This window comes from Alligator mississippiensis, chromosome 12, assembly GCF_030867095.1.
Source record: "Alligator mississippiensis isolate rAllMis1 chromosome 12, rAllMis1, whole genome shotgun sequence".
NCBI classification, from domain to species: domain Eukaryota; kingdom Metazoa; phylum Chordata; order Crocodylia; family Alligatoridae; genus Alligator; species Alligator mississippiensis.
This window is the reverse complement of record NC_081835.1, coordinates 50,323,728-50,343,642: the sequence shown is the minus strand read 5'-3', so window position 1 is coordinate 50,343,642 and position 19,915 is coordinate 50,323,728. Positions and strand designations below refer to the sequence as shown.

Sequence of the window (19,915 nt, the reverse complement as noted above, 5' to 3'; positions counted from 1 at the left end):
CCCCCTCCTTCCCACCCTCCTTCTCTCTTTTAATTTCCTTCCTGGAGAGAAGTGCTCATCCCCCTTTCCCATTGGCCAAAGGCCTGAAAGGGAACAGAGGAGACAAGGGGAGGATTAAAGGCACATTGGTTAGTAACAGGCAGCCTGAATGCAAGATGCACCGGCTGGGAAAGAATGGGGCTTAGTGGGGCACCAGATCAGGCCCACCCCTCCCTATTCAGCCTGGCCTGCATTCCTGCATCACCAAGCAGGGCCTTTTCTCCCGAGAAGCAGGCCCATGAGCCTGGCATCGCCTCCCCGGGCACCTGCCGTGCAGGTAGGCCCAGTTTGCGGTGGATGGAGGCTTCCCACCCCAGCCACACCTCAGGCCCCAAACCCTCAGGCTTGGCTGAAAGAGCAGGGCACAAAGAGCCCTGAAGCCACATTAGGAGTCACAGGAGGGAGATGGAAAGGCACTGAGATGCATTACCAAGAAGTGTCCCATGTTAGGTGCAGCCACTTTCCCAGTGACCCCTCAGCCCAACCTTGCACCTCCTGCCTGTCCAAGGGGGCAGACCTGAAGCTTGGCTTGGGACTCTGGGCCAAGCTGAGGTAGCGCTGAGATTGTCGGCACTGTGCTTTGCAGGCATCCCCTAATCCCTCCTGTGCCACTGTTCCCCTTTGGCAGATGAAGGTGCAGTGAGATTAAATGCCTTGTCTACGGCCATGAAACAAGTCACTGACAGAGAGGATGAAACTGCAGGGGCTTCTAGCAGCCAGCAAGATGCTTGATTCCCTGGACAAGGCACCCTCCCCATGCACCTAGCCTATGCATGTGGGACCAAGCCACCCTGGGACACCTGTTCTCACTCTGCCAGTGGCATTCATGCTCCCAGAATAATGCTGCCTGGCAGCCTGTGATCCCTACTGTGAGGCCCAGGTTGGGGGGGCATTTCCTTGCAACTGGCTTCTTGGAGCAAAGTCACACTCCTGCACTGTCATCACTTGGCCTATCTGTGCCAGGCATGCGCTTGGTCTTACAAGCCTGGCTGGGAGGGCTGATGATGGTCAGGCTGTGTACCCAGTGGTCAGCAGACCAGTCCCAAAAATTCTCAGTGCCATGGAAAGCAGAGCACCCAGTTCTTGGAACCAATCCAATAAATGAAGCCTGCCTGGGGTTGCAAGCATCCCTTTGCTTGTCTCTGCCATTCCTAACAGTACAGCTGTCCTAAATAACAACATTGCATTCGTGGAGCGGTGGGTTCAGCAAACTATTTCCATGAAGAGCCCAGGCAGCCCCCAAGCAGAATATGTGCTCCCAGGCTACAGGTACATCTACATGGTAAGCAGAGGTGTGACTGCAGCCCCTACAGCCATTTCTGACCTATCAATAGCAATTACATGGACTACAGCTGCCAAGGAAGCACCCAGGGCTCTGGATGGCTTGTGCACCCCACACTGAGCTCTGGGCTGGTGCCTGACGTAAGTGGGTTCAAGCCAGCACAAGTCTCTCTAGTTCTGGTGTTATCATGTATCCCGACTAATGTGGGCACACCCTGAACAGGGGAGGATTGGCTGGGCTGAGAGCAACGCAGCCAGGCAGAGGAATGCAGCTGACCTGGTGGCAGAACCGAGTGTGAAGCAAACAATGATTTGGACCAAACCTCTCCAGGAGTATATTTAGTTGTATCATTTTCAAAATGGCACCATTTTTAGCATCCTAAAACTGGGGAGGGTGTTCCCATATTTTCCTTCCCTCATAAAAGGCTTTTGTTTGTTCGTATGTTTTTTCCTTTTACAGAATATGTGACCTGACCTAGTCAAAAAATGCCACAATGTTTCTGAAAACTCAATTTAAAAAAAGAGACAGACAGACAGATGAAAGTGGAAAAGAGGAAAATATCCTAATCTTCCCCCCACCCCACCCAAAAGGGGAGGGGGGGGGGGCTAGCCTCAAAATATTTGAGACCAAATCTAGCTGAATGGGAGGCTGAAAGACATACAGCAGCAATCAGCCAACACTGGGGCAGTAACAGAGCTGCCTCTCTACAGAAGTGGTTCTCAGCCAGGTACTTCAGCAGCCTGGGTGCTATAAGATCCTTTTAAGGGTACCATGCAAAGCCATGTAATATTAGCACTGTTAGGTGTGCAGACATGTACACAGAATTCACAGGATAAACCCAAGTATTTCAAATAGGAATCTGGAGTGTCAAAAACCTTCTGACCTGTTCAGTCTTTCTGAGTTCTTTGAAACAAAAGAGTTGCTCTTGTATATTCCCATCATCAAACAATAAGTGAAATCTAGAAGCTGGCATTTTCCAATGGGGGGCTGGAGTCTAAAAAGGTCGAAAACCACTGCTCTAAAGAGTATCTAAAACTACCAACCACAAAGGGAAATAAGACATGTGGGGAATGAGTGGCTACAAAGTGATAGGGATTTCCCAGTTATTACTGGGTACTACAGTCACACTCAGTCAGAATCAGGACCCAGCCTGCACTAGGCGCAGTGAGAACATATTAAGAGAAAGACCCTGCCTCAAACCATTTCCAAGCTCAGTAGAAAATACAGAGAGAGGGTTGAGGGAAAGAGATGCAATAGAAATAAGCAAAGTGATTGACAAATAGCATGTGGGTTCTTTAGGTCCATACCCCTGTACGTGAGCACACATGGAGTAGATACAGAGGCTGGAGCAGCCTTAGGGATGCAGATGCCTAGTCTCTATTCATCTCTGTTGGGAACTGAACATCCCAAACCCTCACTAACTTTGCAGCTGTCAGCTGAGGCACCCTCAGGGAACAGTTCTGTTGGGACTCTTCTGGAGAGCTTCCTACCTCATGGTCACTGCCTGGTCCTTTGTGCTGTGTGATCGGGCATTGCCTTTCACAGTGCAGAGCAAGGGAGGTACTGGTGCAACATGGACATAACCATCCCAGAGTGGCAGAGAGCCATGGCATCAAGGCTGAATAGATACAAGGTAACAAGCCTTTTCCCAAGAGCTGTTTGGGTTTGCACAGTGTGTGAACAGGGAGATGATTTTCCCTGTGATGGTGATCTAGCAGCCTTATTAGATGTGCTTACAGCTGGATTTGCTGTAACGAGCTTTGGATTCTCCTTTCAGCAAAGCAATGATTTTTGTTGTTGTTGTTGTTGGTTTAATATAGCGGAGCTTCCTTAGACTTCTACAGAGCTGAATTACTAACACAGGCCAGCTGTCAATCCAGCATAGAGTACAGTTCAGTGACTCCAGGCTACATGGATCACTGGGTTCACGGCCCGAGGGGCTAGATCATCCCAGCCACAAGGCTCCATGACTACACATATCCGGGGTCAATTCCACTCATGCTATTTTTTCTACCTTTCCGCAATGTCTGCAACAGCCCCAAGATAATTGTCTCAGATTCTCCAAAGCAGCAAAACTTTCTGATTTTATCATGACCTCACAATATGTATAGTTCTCCTGAAAGCCTCAGCTCTTGGGACTTTTCTCAGTAAAAAGGTGAGTTTCTAGCCTTCTCAGTTTTATAGAAAAGATTGAAACTAAACCGAAGTGTGCCCTAAAGACAAAGGAAAAAGAGCACCACATCTATTATTATTTAAATGATCTCAGGATGTTTATCCCCAGAATGTAGGTCCCAACATCACTAAGAGCTTGGAAAATTTAGCAAGTCCTTGAATGAATGGGTAGTGGTAATGTGCACCACTGCTGCTTTCTGGAAGGAATCAGAACTCCTCTGCTGCAGCAATAATGCAAAAAAAGAGGAGCAATATTGAATGCTTCCAACTTTGGGCATCCAAATGGAAATGCCAGTAAAGTGTAGGAGCCCAGTACAGAACCTCTGCATGGAGCCCCCCAGAAGGGAAACCTTGCCCCTGTGTCCCCAGAGGCTCATTGGTTACCCTGCACACCTAGTGCAGTCAAATGGATGGTGTGCACAGCTTCCCTCTTCTGGACACAGCTGGAAACAGTTGACTGCTTAAGATAATGTCCTCTTTCCATGACCTTGAACCTATGTGCTCAGTGAAAGGCCCAGTTCTAGTGCTAGACACCAGTCATTAAAGTGTCTAGGACAGGGGAGCTGTAGGCCAGAAGTGCCAGTCTCTTACTGGACTGATGACTAGGGTGCTCTGTGGGTCAGATCATTCCTCTGACCCACAGAACTATGGCAAGACAAGTCTACAGTGGGGGCATGGACTTTGTGTGTGATCTGAGGCAGATTAACCACTGCTGGAGCCACAGTTATGAATCCTGATTCCTAGTCCTGTGCCCTAACTCTGATCCAGTGAGTCATGTACCTTTAAGCATGTGACTTATTGGCCCATTTGTGTATTGAAGTTCATGCATGATCACACCTCCTCACTGAATCGGGACCACAGCAGAGCATTGGATTTCTAACTGCAGGTCTACCTGTGGTTGCAGCTCCAAACTGGATGCTTAGGTGCTCAGCACTCACTATGATCAACTCTCTGGGACATGCTCGGGGCCCCGAGTTCCACAACAAAGAGTCTTGGGGCAAAAAAAAATATTTCAAAAGCAAATCATGGTTCTCTTCGTGGTTTTGAGAACTGGGCTTTCCCCTACAGAATCTGCCAGTTCCACAGCTCAGCCATGGGCCAGTGCAGGAGCACTTGACAGCAAAGCTAGCTAGAGTGTGAGGAGAGTCATGGGTCAGGTGAGGGGAAAGAACTGAGCTAGCAGTGATGGTTTTGGTTCATCTCCCTTACTCAAGAAATAAAGTCAACAGGTCTTTGTCTGTACTGGAGACCTTAACCATTCGAAATATGATAGCAGAATTTGAGCAGTGAGCTCTTCCCTCATGTGCACCAGTTATTCCAGGACGAGCAACCAATTAGCAGTATAAGGGTTTGGACACACTGCATGTTTGTACTTATGTCCTTTACATCAGGTTGATCACCTGATACAAAGCTAACAGATGACCAAGCTATTCCAGGGTAACTGCGTGCTACACTTCACCACTAGGTGGCAGGGGAGCATGTCACAGCCTGTTCACCTGGAGCAAACAGCTACCCTGGCATTGGCTGTGGTCACACACCCACAGTGGTGTGACTTACACCAGTGTAGTTTTACCCCGATTCTTCCCATGGTTATCCTATGCCAGATTCGAGCAAGTTACACAGGTCTAGGGCTGCAGAGCATGCCCACTTCTAAAGACCAATTACACTGAGCTAAACCCCAGGGCAAAAGGCACCATTTTGCCAGAGCATCTGCAGTCCCATGAGGGGTTGCCCTGCTATAACTACATTGTTAAGAAATCCCCGCTTCACTGGCAGGTATGCTAAGCCACACACTGGGTATGGTTGATGCCTAAGAGATTGGCACTAGTTCAGCAAGTTGGTAAGCAAGGGACAAGTGTCTCCTGTACCATCCAGGAGATGGGACTGGAGGATCATAATGGTCCCCTCTGGGACTTCCTGCTCTGCTCTTTTCACTCGTATGTCCCTTAGCTTGTGGGACCAGCCAACATGCACACACATGTCAGCTGCTGCCTCATCTACCCAAAGCAGACCTCTCCTGCAGCCCTTCCATCCGTGGGCAGACAGGAATGCTCCAGCAACTAACCCGGTTCAACAGCGCTGGCTCCTCGGCCCTCTCCAGTCCCAACCGGCCCCCCGCCCACGTGTTTACATCTGATCTTCTAACAAAACCAGCAGCTGCCAACACCGCTTGCCGGAAACCTGAAAAAACTGTAAAGAACCAAATCCCAGCGATAGAGTAAAAGTCTCGGGCGCAGAAGAAAAATGAAATTAGTGACACAGGTGAAAGAAAATAATCTCTTTGTGCGGCTGCGATGGGCCTTTTGTTCCTCCCAGCCCGGGCTCGGGGCTGGGAAGTGTGGCATTTACAAATTCCACCGCAGACACAACACCCGTGAGGAGAAGCCCCGCGTCTGGGGGACCCTGCACTCGGCCTGACTCGGGGTGGGGATGCGAGGCGTGGGGGCTTTTTTATGCAATGCTATGAATACCCGGGGCCTTTCTGCTCCCTGTTTAATGGATTTGAATGTGAAAGGGAAGGGGAGGGGGGGAGGGGAGAGGGCGAGGGATGAAGAGGGGTGAGGTGTGGGGAGGGCAGGCCTCTTTGTTTGGGAATGCTGCTCCAGCCATGGATTTATTTAGCATTTGGAGGGCTCGGGGGTCTTTCTTGCTCCCCCTCGCAGAGGCTCTCTCCCTTTCTGCCTCACGCTCATTAGCATAGCAGCTGCTCCATGAGAGGGGCTAGTCAAGAGAAAAGGACAGAGGCGTCCTGGGAATGAATAGAGAAAAAATAGCTTAAAAGGACAGGGGCTTTGAATGGGGGGGAAGGGGGGAGAGCACTGTAGCTTTGAATTTGATCAGGGCCAAATGGGGGGGGGGAAGGGGGCAGCAGGCATGGGCCCCCACCAGAGGGTGACTGCGGCTGGAGGGCAGGGGAAAACAGGAACGTCAGTCAGGGAGCAGTGTGGTGGCATCTGACAACGGGGAGGCCAACCCCTCAGGAGTGGGATGGGGGGTGCATCTGACCCAGGGAGCTGGCAGAAAAGGCTCGTTTACTGCATGGAGCAGAGAAAAGGGGACAGAAAGGGGGACGCCAGAGGCTGCCCTTGACAGCTTTGCTCCAGTGTAGCTGAAAGGAAGATGCGTAACCCAAGCCAGAGGAGCATGCCAGCCTGGCACCCACCTCTGTCACCAGTCCAAACATTCAGGCTCTCCTGTCCTTCACGCCAGCCTGCCATGCAAGCCAAGAGGGCTCCGTTCCTGCACAGCCTCCGCTGGCGCTGTGTGCCATGCTGTGTAAGCCGGCTGGATTCTCACTGGTGGACATTACAGGAGGGGTAGGGAGAAGGCTGAGTTCCACTGGCTTCCAGCACATGGAGGAAACATGGGAGTGGCACCGTCTGGGCTGGCTGGCCACTCGTACAGAGCATGGTCTTCTGGGTTACAGCCCTTAGTTACAGCCTCCTTTGTGGGGCATTGGTAGCATATTTCCATGGGTAGGGACAGACTTTCATAGTCCAGGAGCTGCTGTGCCTGCCATTCCCAGCCTTGGCACCAAAGACCTGGCCGCACATACCAGATTGAAGCTGCCATGTGGGCTCAGTCAGCACTGCCATGGCAGCTCTGTGACAGCAGGAAGCACCCCGGGAGGTTTCCATCGCAAAGGGCCCAGACTTCCCAGTCACAAAGGGGGCACCTCAGCACCGAGCTGCTCTGCAGCGCTGCCCCCGAGCGTGGAAGCCACCTCCTTGGGACACCCAGCACTGGGCTCTGTGGAAAGTCTAAGCACATCTCCCCTGCACCGTTACTGTCTTGTCACGTGTTTCTTCTTCTGGGATGGGAACGTGAAGGCCTCAGCATGGGAAGTCATCACAGGATGCTTTCTCCATGCTCGCTTTATGCTTTCAAATCTAGTTTAATGACATTCTTCCATTTCATCTCTTGGTCTGCTGGGTATTTACAGCATGCCAGGGCCGAGCTGGCTGGGAACACTTCCTTACAAATGAAGATGCTGACAAGGAGTTTGGCCTTATGTCAACTATTTAATTTGAAAAAAAACCTCCAAAAATCAGAGGGCCAAAGTCTCATCAGGTGTGAACAGAGCTGACGGAAATGACCTGGGGTTTGGCAGGACCTCGCTGGAACATTTCCAGTAGAGGAATCAATTTTGGATGAAGATTGGTCTAAAATTCCCCCCCACCATCCCAGTTTCACACTTCCTCCATAGTGCCAGCGATCTAAACACAGCAGCATGCTGGGAATGAGAAAACAGGACCAAGCAGGTACAGAACATGAAGCTGACCTGAGTGTGTAAACCAATCTAATTTCATGGTCCAGCTTGTGTGAAATCCCCCCAGATATAACCAGTAGAAAGTAAAGGAGAATTATAAGCTCCATGTACTTTTAAATCACTTCCCCTACCAGGAATACAAGGTGGATATCTTGCTTCTAATGCTTGAGATAATTGATAATTATCTCTTGATAATTTCTCTTTAATTTACCACTGAGAAAATAGTATGAGTTTTTGCTGTTGGGTTTGTAATTGGATTTCTTAGAAAACAGACATGATTGCCAACAGCAGAGTTCACAGGATGAAATGTTGATGGGTTTAGGTCTCATGTTGAAACCATGTAAGGAATCTGTTCAGCAAATCACTAAATTTGCCCTGGTGAAGGGGTGTGTTGAACCCTGACGGTGTTTGGGGTGGCAGCAGGTACCCATAGCGGAGGTGAGAGCTCATGGTACTGTTCAAGATGGTACCCATTCCAGATCACTCTGAATTCAGGCCCCAATCAATCCTGCAATCAAACCCATGTGGACAGAGACTTGGTCCCATGTGGAGATCCTTTGAGACACAAGGCTCCTCCCAAGCAGATCCTGTTGGGAAAACAGGGTATGTTTCTTGCATGGAGGGAACCAAAGAGGGCTGCCAACGTGAGGTTGGCGGGTGATATTTCAGACTGGAGCAGCCCAGTGGTTTATGGAATTAAGGTAAGTCTAATTCCAAATCCTTCCTGGTTTTCAGTTCAAGCAGAAACTCACCTAAATCTGTCCTGTTTCTCCAGTGCTATCACTAAGGTAGCAGGTCCTCACATCAGGGACCTTTGAGACAAGGATCTCATCTTGGACCCGAGTACAGAAAGCTGCAAATAACAGCTATGTGCAAAGCACAGTACCCACAAGCTGTAGAACTACCTCTAATAAAACCTTGCTGATATGACTGCTTGGGCCCTGTGCTAACTTCAGTATTGTGTATCAATACTGGATATGCACCAGTCACAATGCTCACACCATCTCATTAGCCAGTCTCATTTCTGTTCCCAAAGGAAGAAGCAAGGGTTTTTTGGGTGATATATTTTATTGGACTAAGTGTATAGTTGAGAGAGATGTTAGAGAAGTTTTCAGGCATAAAACCCGCCTGCTTCTCACATATTCCCCAGGCCATCATGGCTACAACAACACTCCAACCCAACCAAAAAGGACAGCCCCTCACAGATTTCCCTCTCCATGGGTAACACGGTGACTGGCACCCCCTGGAAACCATGGATGGATGGGAGAAAGACACTAACTGAACGGTCTCCCATGAAGCCCACAGTAGAGAAGGCAGTGGGCTAACAGTGAACACACTGTTCCAGACCCAGCTCCTGCAGGTGCTAGGCCTCCTACTACACTGGGCTTGTACTCAGAAGGCCAGCCCATAGTGGACTGCACACACGGAAGGGAAATATTTCTGTAACTCCAGCCAGAACCTGCAAGCTGCACACAGACCAAACAATGACCGGGCTAAAAATCACATGATTGGAACTCTGCCTGTCTTGATGACCCCACCAAAGGCTGATTTTTCATGTGCTTTGATGGTCATTCATTGCAAGCAACCCAGAGGTTTCAGGAAGGAGAAGGTACTGGCCTGGCAGACTGGCATTGTGAGGAGGTTCCATGCATGAGGGACAGCTTGCGATGCTGCTTTCCTTAGGGTTGGAAACTCTGATGCCATATCTCCTGGACTTTCTGCATGTGGGAAGGTCACCTTTGGGGGACTGTGTGGCTTTTGCCTGAGATCTGCATTGTGAGGGTATTTGAGGCTGGGGCATGTTTCGGCACAGAATTATGCCTTGCCCCTTCCAAAACCTACTCCATCCTGGATGTCAAAGAACTGAACACTAGGCTGCGAGCTAGGCAATGGCATGCTTTTTCTAACTGCCAGGACGGTAAACACTGGAATCAATTCCTGAGTGGGGTATAGAACCTCCATTACTTGATGTTTTCAGAGCAAGGGAGACAAGTCTGCTGAACGGTTCAGCTATTAAAGCTGATCAAGCCTTGGGGCAGGAGGTAGATTAGCTGTCCATTTGAAGCCCCTTTCATCCCTATTCCCTATGATTCTACTAGTGTCAGATTGTGAGTGATTTTAGACTGAGCATGACAGGGAACCAAGAAAGCTCAAATCACAGATGCAAAACCCAAACTTCCAAAATCCAAGATGAATCTCACCACTCCCAGTTCCTTTGCTCTCCACTTTAATACCAGCTTAATGGCAAAGCCAACACACTATTGTCACCACGTGGTGGGTTTTCCCTGGGGTATTGCTATTGAGGAACCTAGTGCAGAAGGGATAGAGAAGCAGAGGCAAAAAAATTAAGCCTGGAAACATAGCTGCCTTGAACTTCTATGCTAAGCCCTCTGTCTCCACTAAACAGTAGGCAATTGTGATTTTTAAAAAGGTAACTCCTATTTGGATCTCCAGTCTGGTGCATTATCATAGTCATACAAACTCTCAACAAAGCATCTATTTAAAATGTACTGAATTTTGATTACAGACTTCCCTCTCGGTCTCTCTCAGTCTTTTTTTCTCATTCATTACTTACTGTGTTAAGCTCCCTGACATTCAAATAAAATCCCACCTCCCTCTCCACCCCCCACCCCCCGATCCATATGTGTTGTTTGATTCACCCCTGATGTCTAAGCTTGACGAATGAAGGGGAATCTAACAGAAGACAAAGCTGTCAAACTTCTCTAGGCTGTGTTGACTTCCCATCGCCCCTGTGGACCGAGGGGAGACTGATCCATCTGTTTTGGAGTCAGTAGTACAAACAAAAGCAAGGGACAATGGCAGGAAACACTTGAAAGTTCAAATTCTTTCTTTGGTTTCTCTTGGAACAGCAGAACCTACGTAATGTGGCTGGCGGACAATAACATGAAGCCAAGGAGGCTCAAAAATGCTAGAAGAATGTGCTTACGACACAAAACAAAGGCATTTTGGAACAAAAATAGAAAGGGGAAGAAAAAAACACTTTGGCGTTCCTAGATTTCTTGGATATGGTTTCTTTAGAGTGGAGGACTGCGAATCATTGCACCCGTGTGAAGGCTCAGCTAATAATTCTGGTGGAAGAGAATTTTGTGCAATATACAATTGGCTTTTCCCCTAAAATGGCTCAATATAACCCAAAATAAAAAATCCCCGGCCTCTCTCTGTCTCCTGCAGTCCTGATTATGTTGTGTTATCTTCTGTCACCATCTGCACAGCTAGAGGCAAAACATTCCCATGTTATTCTGAGTTTCTCTTGAAATTCATGCACATGTAAACACAGGAGATGCATCACAGTTTATCATATATTGGGCTAGGAGCCAGTCTTGGACTAGTTTCATATACGTTGCCTAACAGTGCTCCCTTGGAAAGCTTAGAAGTTACACGGCCAGGTCCTCCTACTGAAATCACTGGGACATGTTGGGGGAGTGAGGACTACAGGATTGAAATCCTGGGCCAAACAGCTAAGTTATACCCTCCTGAGTTTGCTACATGCCTACAAAGGGCCAGAGGCAGGGGTGAAACTTCAGGTGGGGTACATTACACGGTGCAAGGAATGCAAAGTGCACAGTCCATTGCACATTAAACATAACTCCCAAGGGACCTGAAGAGAGAGGAGCTCTAGGAAGGAACAGGGTAAACTTGGCCAGCTAGTGCCTCCTTCTTGCTGCTCCACCTGGCCATGACAGTAGCAGAGACTTCCTGGCTGGAGGGGTATAGTAGTTTATTTTTTGCTTTCTGAACCATCCCAGTGCAGCCTTGCCAGCTCTTTTTTGCTAGCAAAGGCAGAGTGAAAATGTAGCATAGTAGCCATATCTGATACGTAGACAAATTTGAATTAGGAAACAGAGCACAGAGAGATGAGGAAAAGTGAGTGATGGCAGGATAGGGGAGGTCACTGAGGGAGGCCAGGACTGGATCAGGTCTGGTCCTATATTTAGCCACTAGCCCACAGCTGTGGCTTTCCCACTGGTGCACTGGAGAGTAGCTGTGGCAATGCCTGTGCAAGAGATTGGGATCTGCTTCCAGACTCACCCCAGGTCCCCACAGCAGTCAGGCCCCTCCAGGTCCTTGCCTTCTCCATTCTCCACAATGTGTAAGAAGCAAAGCCTAGCAGCTGGCATGGGCAAGTTACTAAGGACATGGACAAAAACAGGGCTCACAGGTGCTCAGTGCCTTGCTCTCTGTGTCCCCCAGTTTCCCAACCTGTGATGGGGCCAACACTCACTGTACCTCAGGGGGTTGTAAAGTACTAAGTATGACCTCCAGAGACCAGGGCACACATGCATGCTCTCTGTGGCCTGGGCTCCACAGCTGTGCTCTCAGAAATGGTATCATCCAAGACTAAAGGAACTTCACTAATGTGTTGTGATCCTTTGAAGCCAATGAACGCTCTGTGCTAGAACAAGGACAGGGTTGCCCTCACCCAGGTGCTGGCTCTAAGGACACCATTAGGACTTGGGCTTGTTTTGATCATTTCAGACTCACTCTAGGAAGTAGGCCTCAATTCTATCCTCTTTGCACCCTAGCTAAGTAAAGATTGAAAAGTCTTTGCCAACATTGCAACATCATCCCAGGACACTTACACCAAGCCTCAGAAGCTCCAGCCCAACATCTTTGCTGGGGGAGTGAAAAAGGGGCTTTTAATGGCAGCTTGCTAAACCGCATTGTTCGGTCTCACAGCTGAGCCTGAGTCTGGGTTCTGCAGCTGCCTCCCACACACACACATACTCCAATCGCCATCTGTAAACACCAATCCCACAGACTGGCCTTTCCACCCACTCTGGGCTGCTGCTTAGAGACCCCATGCAATACAAATGCAGTAAGACTAAATGTTATGACTGATGTTTTTGGCAGGGTTTTCTGCTAAAAACAGACGGGTTATGAACATGTTCCTTTTCCATCCATGTGGTACACAGGGGCTGGATGCTGCAGGCCATGTGTGTGTAAACAGCAGACAGCAGCTGCAACTGCTGTCGCAACTGCACGCACAAGTCACCTGCCACTCTCTTGGTCACTGCAGGCTGCTCCTTGCTCAAGGCCCACTCTGGTTTCTGCTGACTTAATAATGAAATTTCTGTTAGCATCAATGGAAGCAGGATTAGGACTTGGTATTTTGGAGAGGACTCCAGTCCTGCTGGTTGGTATTAGCATTTTACCTAATATAGAGCCATCCCAAGAACAAGCTTCCTTGGAGCATGAAGTCTGAATAAAATTAATTCCCTGTGGCTATGTTGGGCTCATGGGAGATCCTGAGGCCATGTTAGATGCATGGGAGAGCCTGGCTTTTGTAATCTAGGGTTTTGGAGCCAGAGCTCAATCACTTCTTAAAAGTTGAAAAAAAATGCTGCTCCCTCCACTTCCCCTGGCTAAAGGAACCCTTTCTATCAGCCCAGTCATGCACATCAGAGTGCTGGAGCAGGCGCACGCCCACTGCACATGAGTGAAGCAGTAAACTTAAGAGGCTGACACCCCTCCTACAAGTAATGCCCCTTTTCAGGATGTCATCAGTTCTTTCTGGCTGAAGCCAGGGTTGCAGTTATTTTCATGTCAATTTATAAATGCAGCATTCATTGTTCTGAAGGGATTTTCATCATTCTGGAGAGCCCGGTAATTTCAGACTCTTCCTGGAGGGTAACAGAAATACATGCCTTACACATACAAGTTCTTAGCCCCTGAACTATCACATTGGTGTACACACAAACATAATGCAAAGGGAAGCCCTTGCAGCTGGGCAGGCACCTTTTCCCACTGTTGCTGGATATGCCTGGGCATTAGCATTCCAGTGACCCCAGACCAGGCCTGCTAAGACACAGCAGGAAGTGCTCTGCCCCTAGTCTGCAAATGGATGTCCAAAAGCTTGAATCAGTGTTCGCCACATTCAGCAGCAAAATTGCCATAGATTTCCAATGGAAGTAGAGGCAGGCCTTAGATAGAGAGGGCTCACAAGCTACACTGAAGCCCCAGAAAACCTATGGGACTGTACAGACTGGGACCCCAGCCTTGACATTGTACACCAAAAGCAATCTGCAATGTTGTCACTGACTTCAAGCTGGGCAGGATCAGGCCCATTGTTTCAACCACAGGAGCTCATAAGTAGAAAGGTGCATTAACAAACACACGCACACAGCAGAGACCCCACCTCATAAGGCTAAGTACCTACAATCCTGATGGCTCTAGGGGAGTAGCCACAGCAACTAACCTGAATCCCCCTCCTAGGCTCAGCCTCTATTAGCTTAGGTACCATTGGTCTACAAAACCAAGTGCTCTACATGATGGAGCCATAGCAGCCTGCCTTCTTAACCTACTCTTGGGAGCTTCCCAGCATAGACTTCAGTGAGAGCAAAGGATGCCTAGTAGCTTCTAGAGCTATGGTTCTCAATTTTTTTAGGCTCAAGGCACCCCGAAGAAATGCCAGCTCTCAGATTTCACTTGTTTTGCTGACTACAGAAAAATAACAGAGCAATTCTTCTGTTGCAAAAAACGCAGAATACCCCAACAGGCCAGAATGGTTTTGACATTATGGATACCTATTTGAAATCCCTGGGTTTTTCTTGTGAATCAGGTTTGCACATCTAACACTGCTAACATTGGGTGTCACCCTTGAAAGGATCTCAAGGCTCCCCAGGGTTGAGAATCACGTTCTTAGATAATGGGATGGAACAAGAAAGTTTCCTTGACACTATTTGAGTGATACTGGAGGGGACAGACAAACCAAAGCTATGGTTAAAAGGAAGAGATTGTTTGCTCAGGACTGAAGGAAGAGGGGTTGGCTCAGTATCTTAACCTGAACCAGTTTAATCATGGTCTAATCAGCACAGAGGGAACTGCAGCATGGGATTAAAAGACACCAAATCCTATGTGATCGGACAATGGGAACACAACCCTGAAGCATTTGCCACTTCAGGATTTATTTCAAGACCTGTTGCTTAGGGACACTTCACAACTTTTGGGTTACTCCAGAAGTTGACAGCTATGCGGGTGTTCTGATTTCCACTCTTCTAGCTATGGGGCAAAAGATAGTAGAATGATTCATGCCTCTGGTCAACAATTTAACCCTCTGCAAATGTGACTGAGCGCTATACTGTCCCACCAACACAAATCATCAGACCAGTATGACCATATGTTCATGTAGAAGAAAATGTGGAAAGAACAAACAAGCAAAAAGTCGCCTTTTTTTTTTTTTTTTTTTTTTATAAAAAGATCAATGAAAAATTTATTTATAAATTTCTCACTCTGGGACTACAGGTCTATATCATACACTCAGGAATATGCTGTACTGTACAGACTTTATCCAGTTAGAAATGATCATATAGTGACCCACATACAGCTTCAATATAAGCCTAAAAATTCTTAACATTAATTAACATAATTAAAAAAGGTATTCGCATCTAGAGAAAAATCTACAGAAAAACTCCTTTCTGGAGCAATCTGTGCATCAGCTTCAATGTCTGCTTATTTCACTGACATTATCAATATATTCTTCTTACAAAAATAATAATAATAATTAAACAAAAAAAAAGTGACTGCCAAAAGGTGACCAGTCATGCACAAAAGAGCCTCCCCCCAACCTGCCTCTTTTCTTGTACTCCCCATTTTGGCATGAAGGGTCAGCAGCACTATGAGCCAAACGAGGGAGGGGAAAAGAAACCTCATTTAAATTTGAATAAATCAGCATCCCTTTTATTTCGCAGGATAAAAAAAAAAAATATATGGGGTTTGTGGGGTTGCATAGAAAATTGAAACTATAGGGACTAGGAAGGGCAGCAGCTTTTCAGTAAAATAAAAGTGATGCAAAAATACATCAACTCACAATTTCAGAGCAAACCCCCTTCCCCCAATGTACAATTTCCAAATTCTAATCATGTCTAAAGCTCCAGGAAGCTGAAGAGGAACAATACTTTTCTGAAACTCACTCAGCAATTCACACAAGAGATTCACAGTCTTCATAGGTATTTTATAAAAATATAAATATGGGTTACATTATGTTGTCTTTACAACACTGGACAGAGCTCCCTTTAGAATTGGGCTTATAACCAAGATTTCTTTAAAAAAAAAAATCCATCTAGATCTTGGCTTTAAAATACAATTACTTTTTTAATATTATGTCATAAATGTTATGACATTTCATTGTGGCAAATCCATTTATTTAAAAAAAATGTGCAACCATCTGGTAACTATAATAAAACCTCACTAGAAAAGATATTGTTCCCCCCTATAACTATAAAACAGAAGCACCAGCAAAAGTGCTTAACACCAGCTTCAATGCTCACAGAGAAAGTCTGCCAACTAAGCATTTCCTTGTAAATTACAGCATTAAAAATTGACACTTTCAAGAAGGCCTTTAAAAAAATCTGGAGCTCTTTAATCTTATAAAATTGCTTTAAGAGAAAAAAAAAAACTGCAGGTGAAACCATCATAGACAAAGCAGAATATTCAGTGCAATGGAGAAAAAAAACCACATGGCAGACTCAAGTTTTTAGTTTTAAGACTAGAAAAAAATGCATATTTTCCCAAACCATATTTTTGAACCACTCACAAACAGCTTCAATCAAAAACCAGGCTCACAAACGTCACCCACAAATATATACATACACGATAAATAGTTAAGACACAACCAAAAAACAGCAGATAACTATTTTTTTTTTAAATTGTAATGGTTTGGATAAGGAAAGTAAGAAAAAAAAAGCAAGAAGATGGCAGTGATAAAGGGCTTTTTTTTAGTGCAGACAAATGTACAGGGATAAGAGACCAGCTGTAGAAAGGAGGCTTCTGAAATTTTCTGCATTTTTAATTGGATCTTCTTGTGCCATGGCAAAAAAGCAGCATTGCAATTATACGTGCAGTCACTTCAAAATGCAATTGAAGATGATCTCCCCTCTTCTTTTTCCTCCCCTTCTGCATATATATATACATATATATATATATATACATATACATATACATATACATACACATACACACACACATTTATATATATATGTCAGATGAATCATTCTGCATTGAGAAGTGTTATCCAAGTTTCACCAAGAAAAAAAAAAAAGAAAAACCTTCCCAAAACTGTTTCTCAGTAGTTTTCAGTTATTCTTGACACTTTCTTTCTAGACAGCAGGGGGCGCTCACGCTCCTTTTCTGTGCAAAAGCAAATCCTCTGCCTCTAGAATGCATTTTATGTCACTTTTAAAATAAAATAAAAAAAAAATAAAATAAAATGAGGATTTGCTAATCCCGCCAGCACTATAGGTTAAAAAACAAACACACAAAAATAAAGATCAGATGTCTTTCCTGTCATCTTCAGGATGGCAAATGGATTCAAGGCACAGGGTGCCTGCTGGAGCACGCACCCAAAGTAAAATTCAAAGTAACAAAAAAAAGAGAAAGGGCTGGGGTGGGGGGAGAGGGGCAATGATCTGTCCCATTCCAATATAGATGGGGGGGGCGCTAAATGACGGGAGGAGAATGCAAGGGAGAAACCCTCTGATGCTGTGTAGGGGAGGCAGAGCTGTGGGACAGCCCCCCAGCCCCCCTCCCCCCCTCCCTTCAACCAGCACCAGGACCGAATCGCTTTGCTCCTGTGAGTTTCAGCCTTGCATGGAGGGGAAGTGAAATGAAATGAAAAATAAAAAGCACCGATTGGTTTCCCACCAAGTAACATTTTTTTGGGGGGGGGGAAATCGAGGCCAAAACCATCTCATTTCTGAGCCAGAAAGACTTTAAAATGAGGGCCAGACCCCAGGGAGCAGCCTGCTAGCACAGATCACATGGGGGTCAGGGACAGGGACAGGGACGAGGGGAGCGGGGTGGGGGGTTATAGAGGTGCCTGGGGATTAAAAGAAGGGAGGTGGGGGAGAGATGTGAGTGCATTTTAAAGCATCTGCCCAGCGGTCTGACCCAGACGGTGAATACTGCGAGCGCGGCCGAGGTAGATGGCAAAAAAAACCCCAAACAAACAAAAAAAAACCAAAAGAGAAAATCAAATCAAATAAGATACAGTAGGAGGGAAGACCGAGCCCCCAGCCCAGCCCCCGACGGCGCGCCCCGCGGAGCAGGGAGCGGCTTCTCCCATCTCTGCGGGCCCCGATGCCTTGGCTGGAGAAGAGCAAGGAGGAGACGACACCGGGGGGGTCCGAGCAGCTTTGACATTTCAACAAGACCCCGGACAACGGACGCCCCCGGCGCGGGCGGCGCAGGCAGCAGGAGGCGGCGGCTCTGGACCGCGGCGCGGGCTCGACGGGAGCCCCGCACAGCCTGCGACGGGGCCGGCTCGGCTCGGCTCGGCTCGGCCCGCCCGGCAGTGTCCGGCCCCGGCTCCCGGGCCGGGGGAGCAGCCGGGGGCGCGCGGTGCGGTGCGGTGCGGTGCGGTGCGCTGGGGGGCCCGATCCCGCCGGGGGGCCCGGGCCGCGCCCGTCACCGCCCGCCCGAGGAGTACTTGGCCTTGGTGATCAGGTAGAGCACGATGTCCTGGTGGCCCCCGAAGGCGGCGATGTGCAGCGCGCTCCAGCCGTCGCGGTTGGCCAGGCGGATGTCGGCGCCGAACTTGACGAGCAGCTTGACGAGCTCCAGGTTGCCGTCGATGACGGACTGGTGCAGCGCCGTCTGCCCCTCGGGCCCGAAGGAGTTGACGTTGAACTCGCAGTTCGTCATGCTCTGCAGCAGCGACTGCAGCTCCTTCGTGTTGCCGCGCCGCACCGCCTCCTGGAAGATGCGCTGCCGCTGCGGCGCCGAGCAGCTGGACAGCTCCGCCTGGCTCATGGCTCCGGGGCTCCGCCGCGGCCCGGCCCGAGCCCCGCTTCACGCGACAGGGGCGGCGGCGGCGGAGCGCGGCCTGCCGACGAGCCCCCGCGCGGGGCGGCGCATGGAGGGGCGCCCTCGATCCCCCCGCGGCCCCGCGGCTGCCGCTCGCCTCGGCCGCCGCGCATCCAGCGCCGGCCGCGGGGAACCGCCTGGCGCTGCGGGGTCCGTGAGGGAAGGCGGGGGGGAGCCGCGCGGGCTGATCCCAGAGGGGCTCGTGTCTCGCCGCGAGATCGCCCTCCCCCCCGCGTGCGTGGAGCGGGCCCTTGGGGTCGGTCCCCCGCAGCCGCGTCCCCGGGCGTCTCTGGAGTGCAGGATGCCCTGGGTGGCTCCTTTTAGGCAGCCTTTTATTTGCATAACAATAGCACGTCTGTGACGCGGCCCCGCATCCACGGGGGCGGGGAGCAAGGGCGGCGATTGGGTTTCACCGGGCGGGGGGCGAGGACACGGGGTGGAACGTTGATACACGGTGGGGGCGGGGGGGTGGAACGTTGATACATGGGGGGAGGAGCCACGCCCCCCTCCCCGGTGTGAGCCGAGCTGGAATGTCCGCACCTCCCGGCCATCCCCGAGGGGACCTGGCGGGGCTGGGGTCGCTGGTGGGTACGCGGGAAGGGGGCAGCGGGGAGAGCAGAGCCCGTGTCCCGATTGCAACGGCCGGCTGGGAGCCGCGAGGTCTGCAGTACGAGCTCATCGTAGCGATGCAGTGCACGACCCCGCAGCCCCGCTGTCTTCCTTTGCTAGGATGGGGAAGGAAAAGCACTTGGGTCCTTCGTTCCCCCCTCCTCATCTCCAGTGCAGCGTTACTGCGGAGAGTCGTTACTAATACCCCTCCCCCGACACACGCAGACTTCTGCACAGGACCGGTGGTCTCCTTCACTTGCCTAGACATGATTCAGCTTGAAGTGAAAGGCATTTGGGAAGCGACTGAAACCCTTGAGCATGCTCGCGCTTTCTACAGGGAGGGGGCGCTAGTGGACAAAGATGCAAAGCAGGAGGCGCTGAACTTCTCTGTGGCACAAGGAAACAGGCCAGAAAGGGTGACATGGATACTCAACCTAATGCAGGGTCAGTTATTTGCAGTGTTAAAAGGGCTGGAAGAACCCGGACAAGGACCCCAACTGATTTTCTTCCTTTAAAAAGCATTTGAGATGCTTGCTTGTAACTGTCCCCCCCATTCCCAAAATGCACTCATTCACTGCTGGGGGACTTGTTCTATCCCCGACACTTCTATTAAGTATAGGGCACATTTGCCAGTGGGGCACATCATCCATTCTAAGTGAGGTTTAGGCGTAAGTACATACAGACTGGGGGGGAGACAGACACACATATTTGGATAATAAAGT

At 49.0% G+C, this 19,915-nt stretch overlaps 1 protein-coding gene across 1 annotated transcript; it reads right to left on the bottom strand.

Annotated features, from left to right (window-relative positions):
• Positions 1–15,445: 15,445 nt before the first annotated feature.
• On the bottom strand, positions 15,446–18,900 carry NRARP (NOTCH regulated ankyrin repeat protein). The gene has a single exon (XM_059715507.1). It carries the CDS (start codon positions 18,528–18,530, stop codon positions 18,186–18,188), a length of 345 nt encoding a protein of 114 aa, XP_059571490.1. The 5' UTR covers positions 18,531–18,900; the 3' UTR covers positions 15,446–18,185.
• Positions 18,901–19,915: the final 1,015 nt, after the last annotated feature.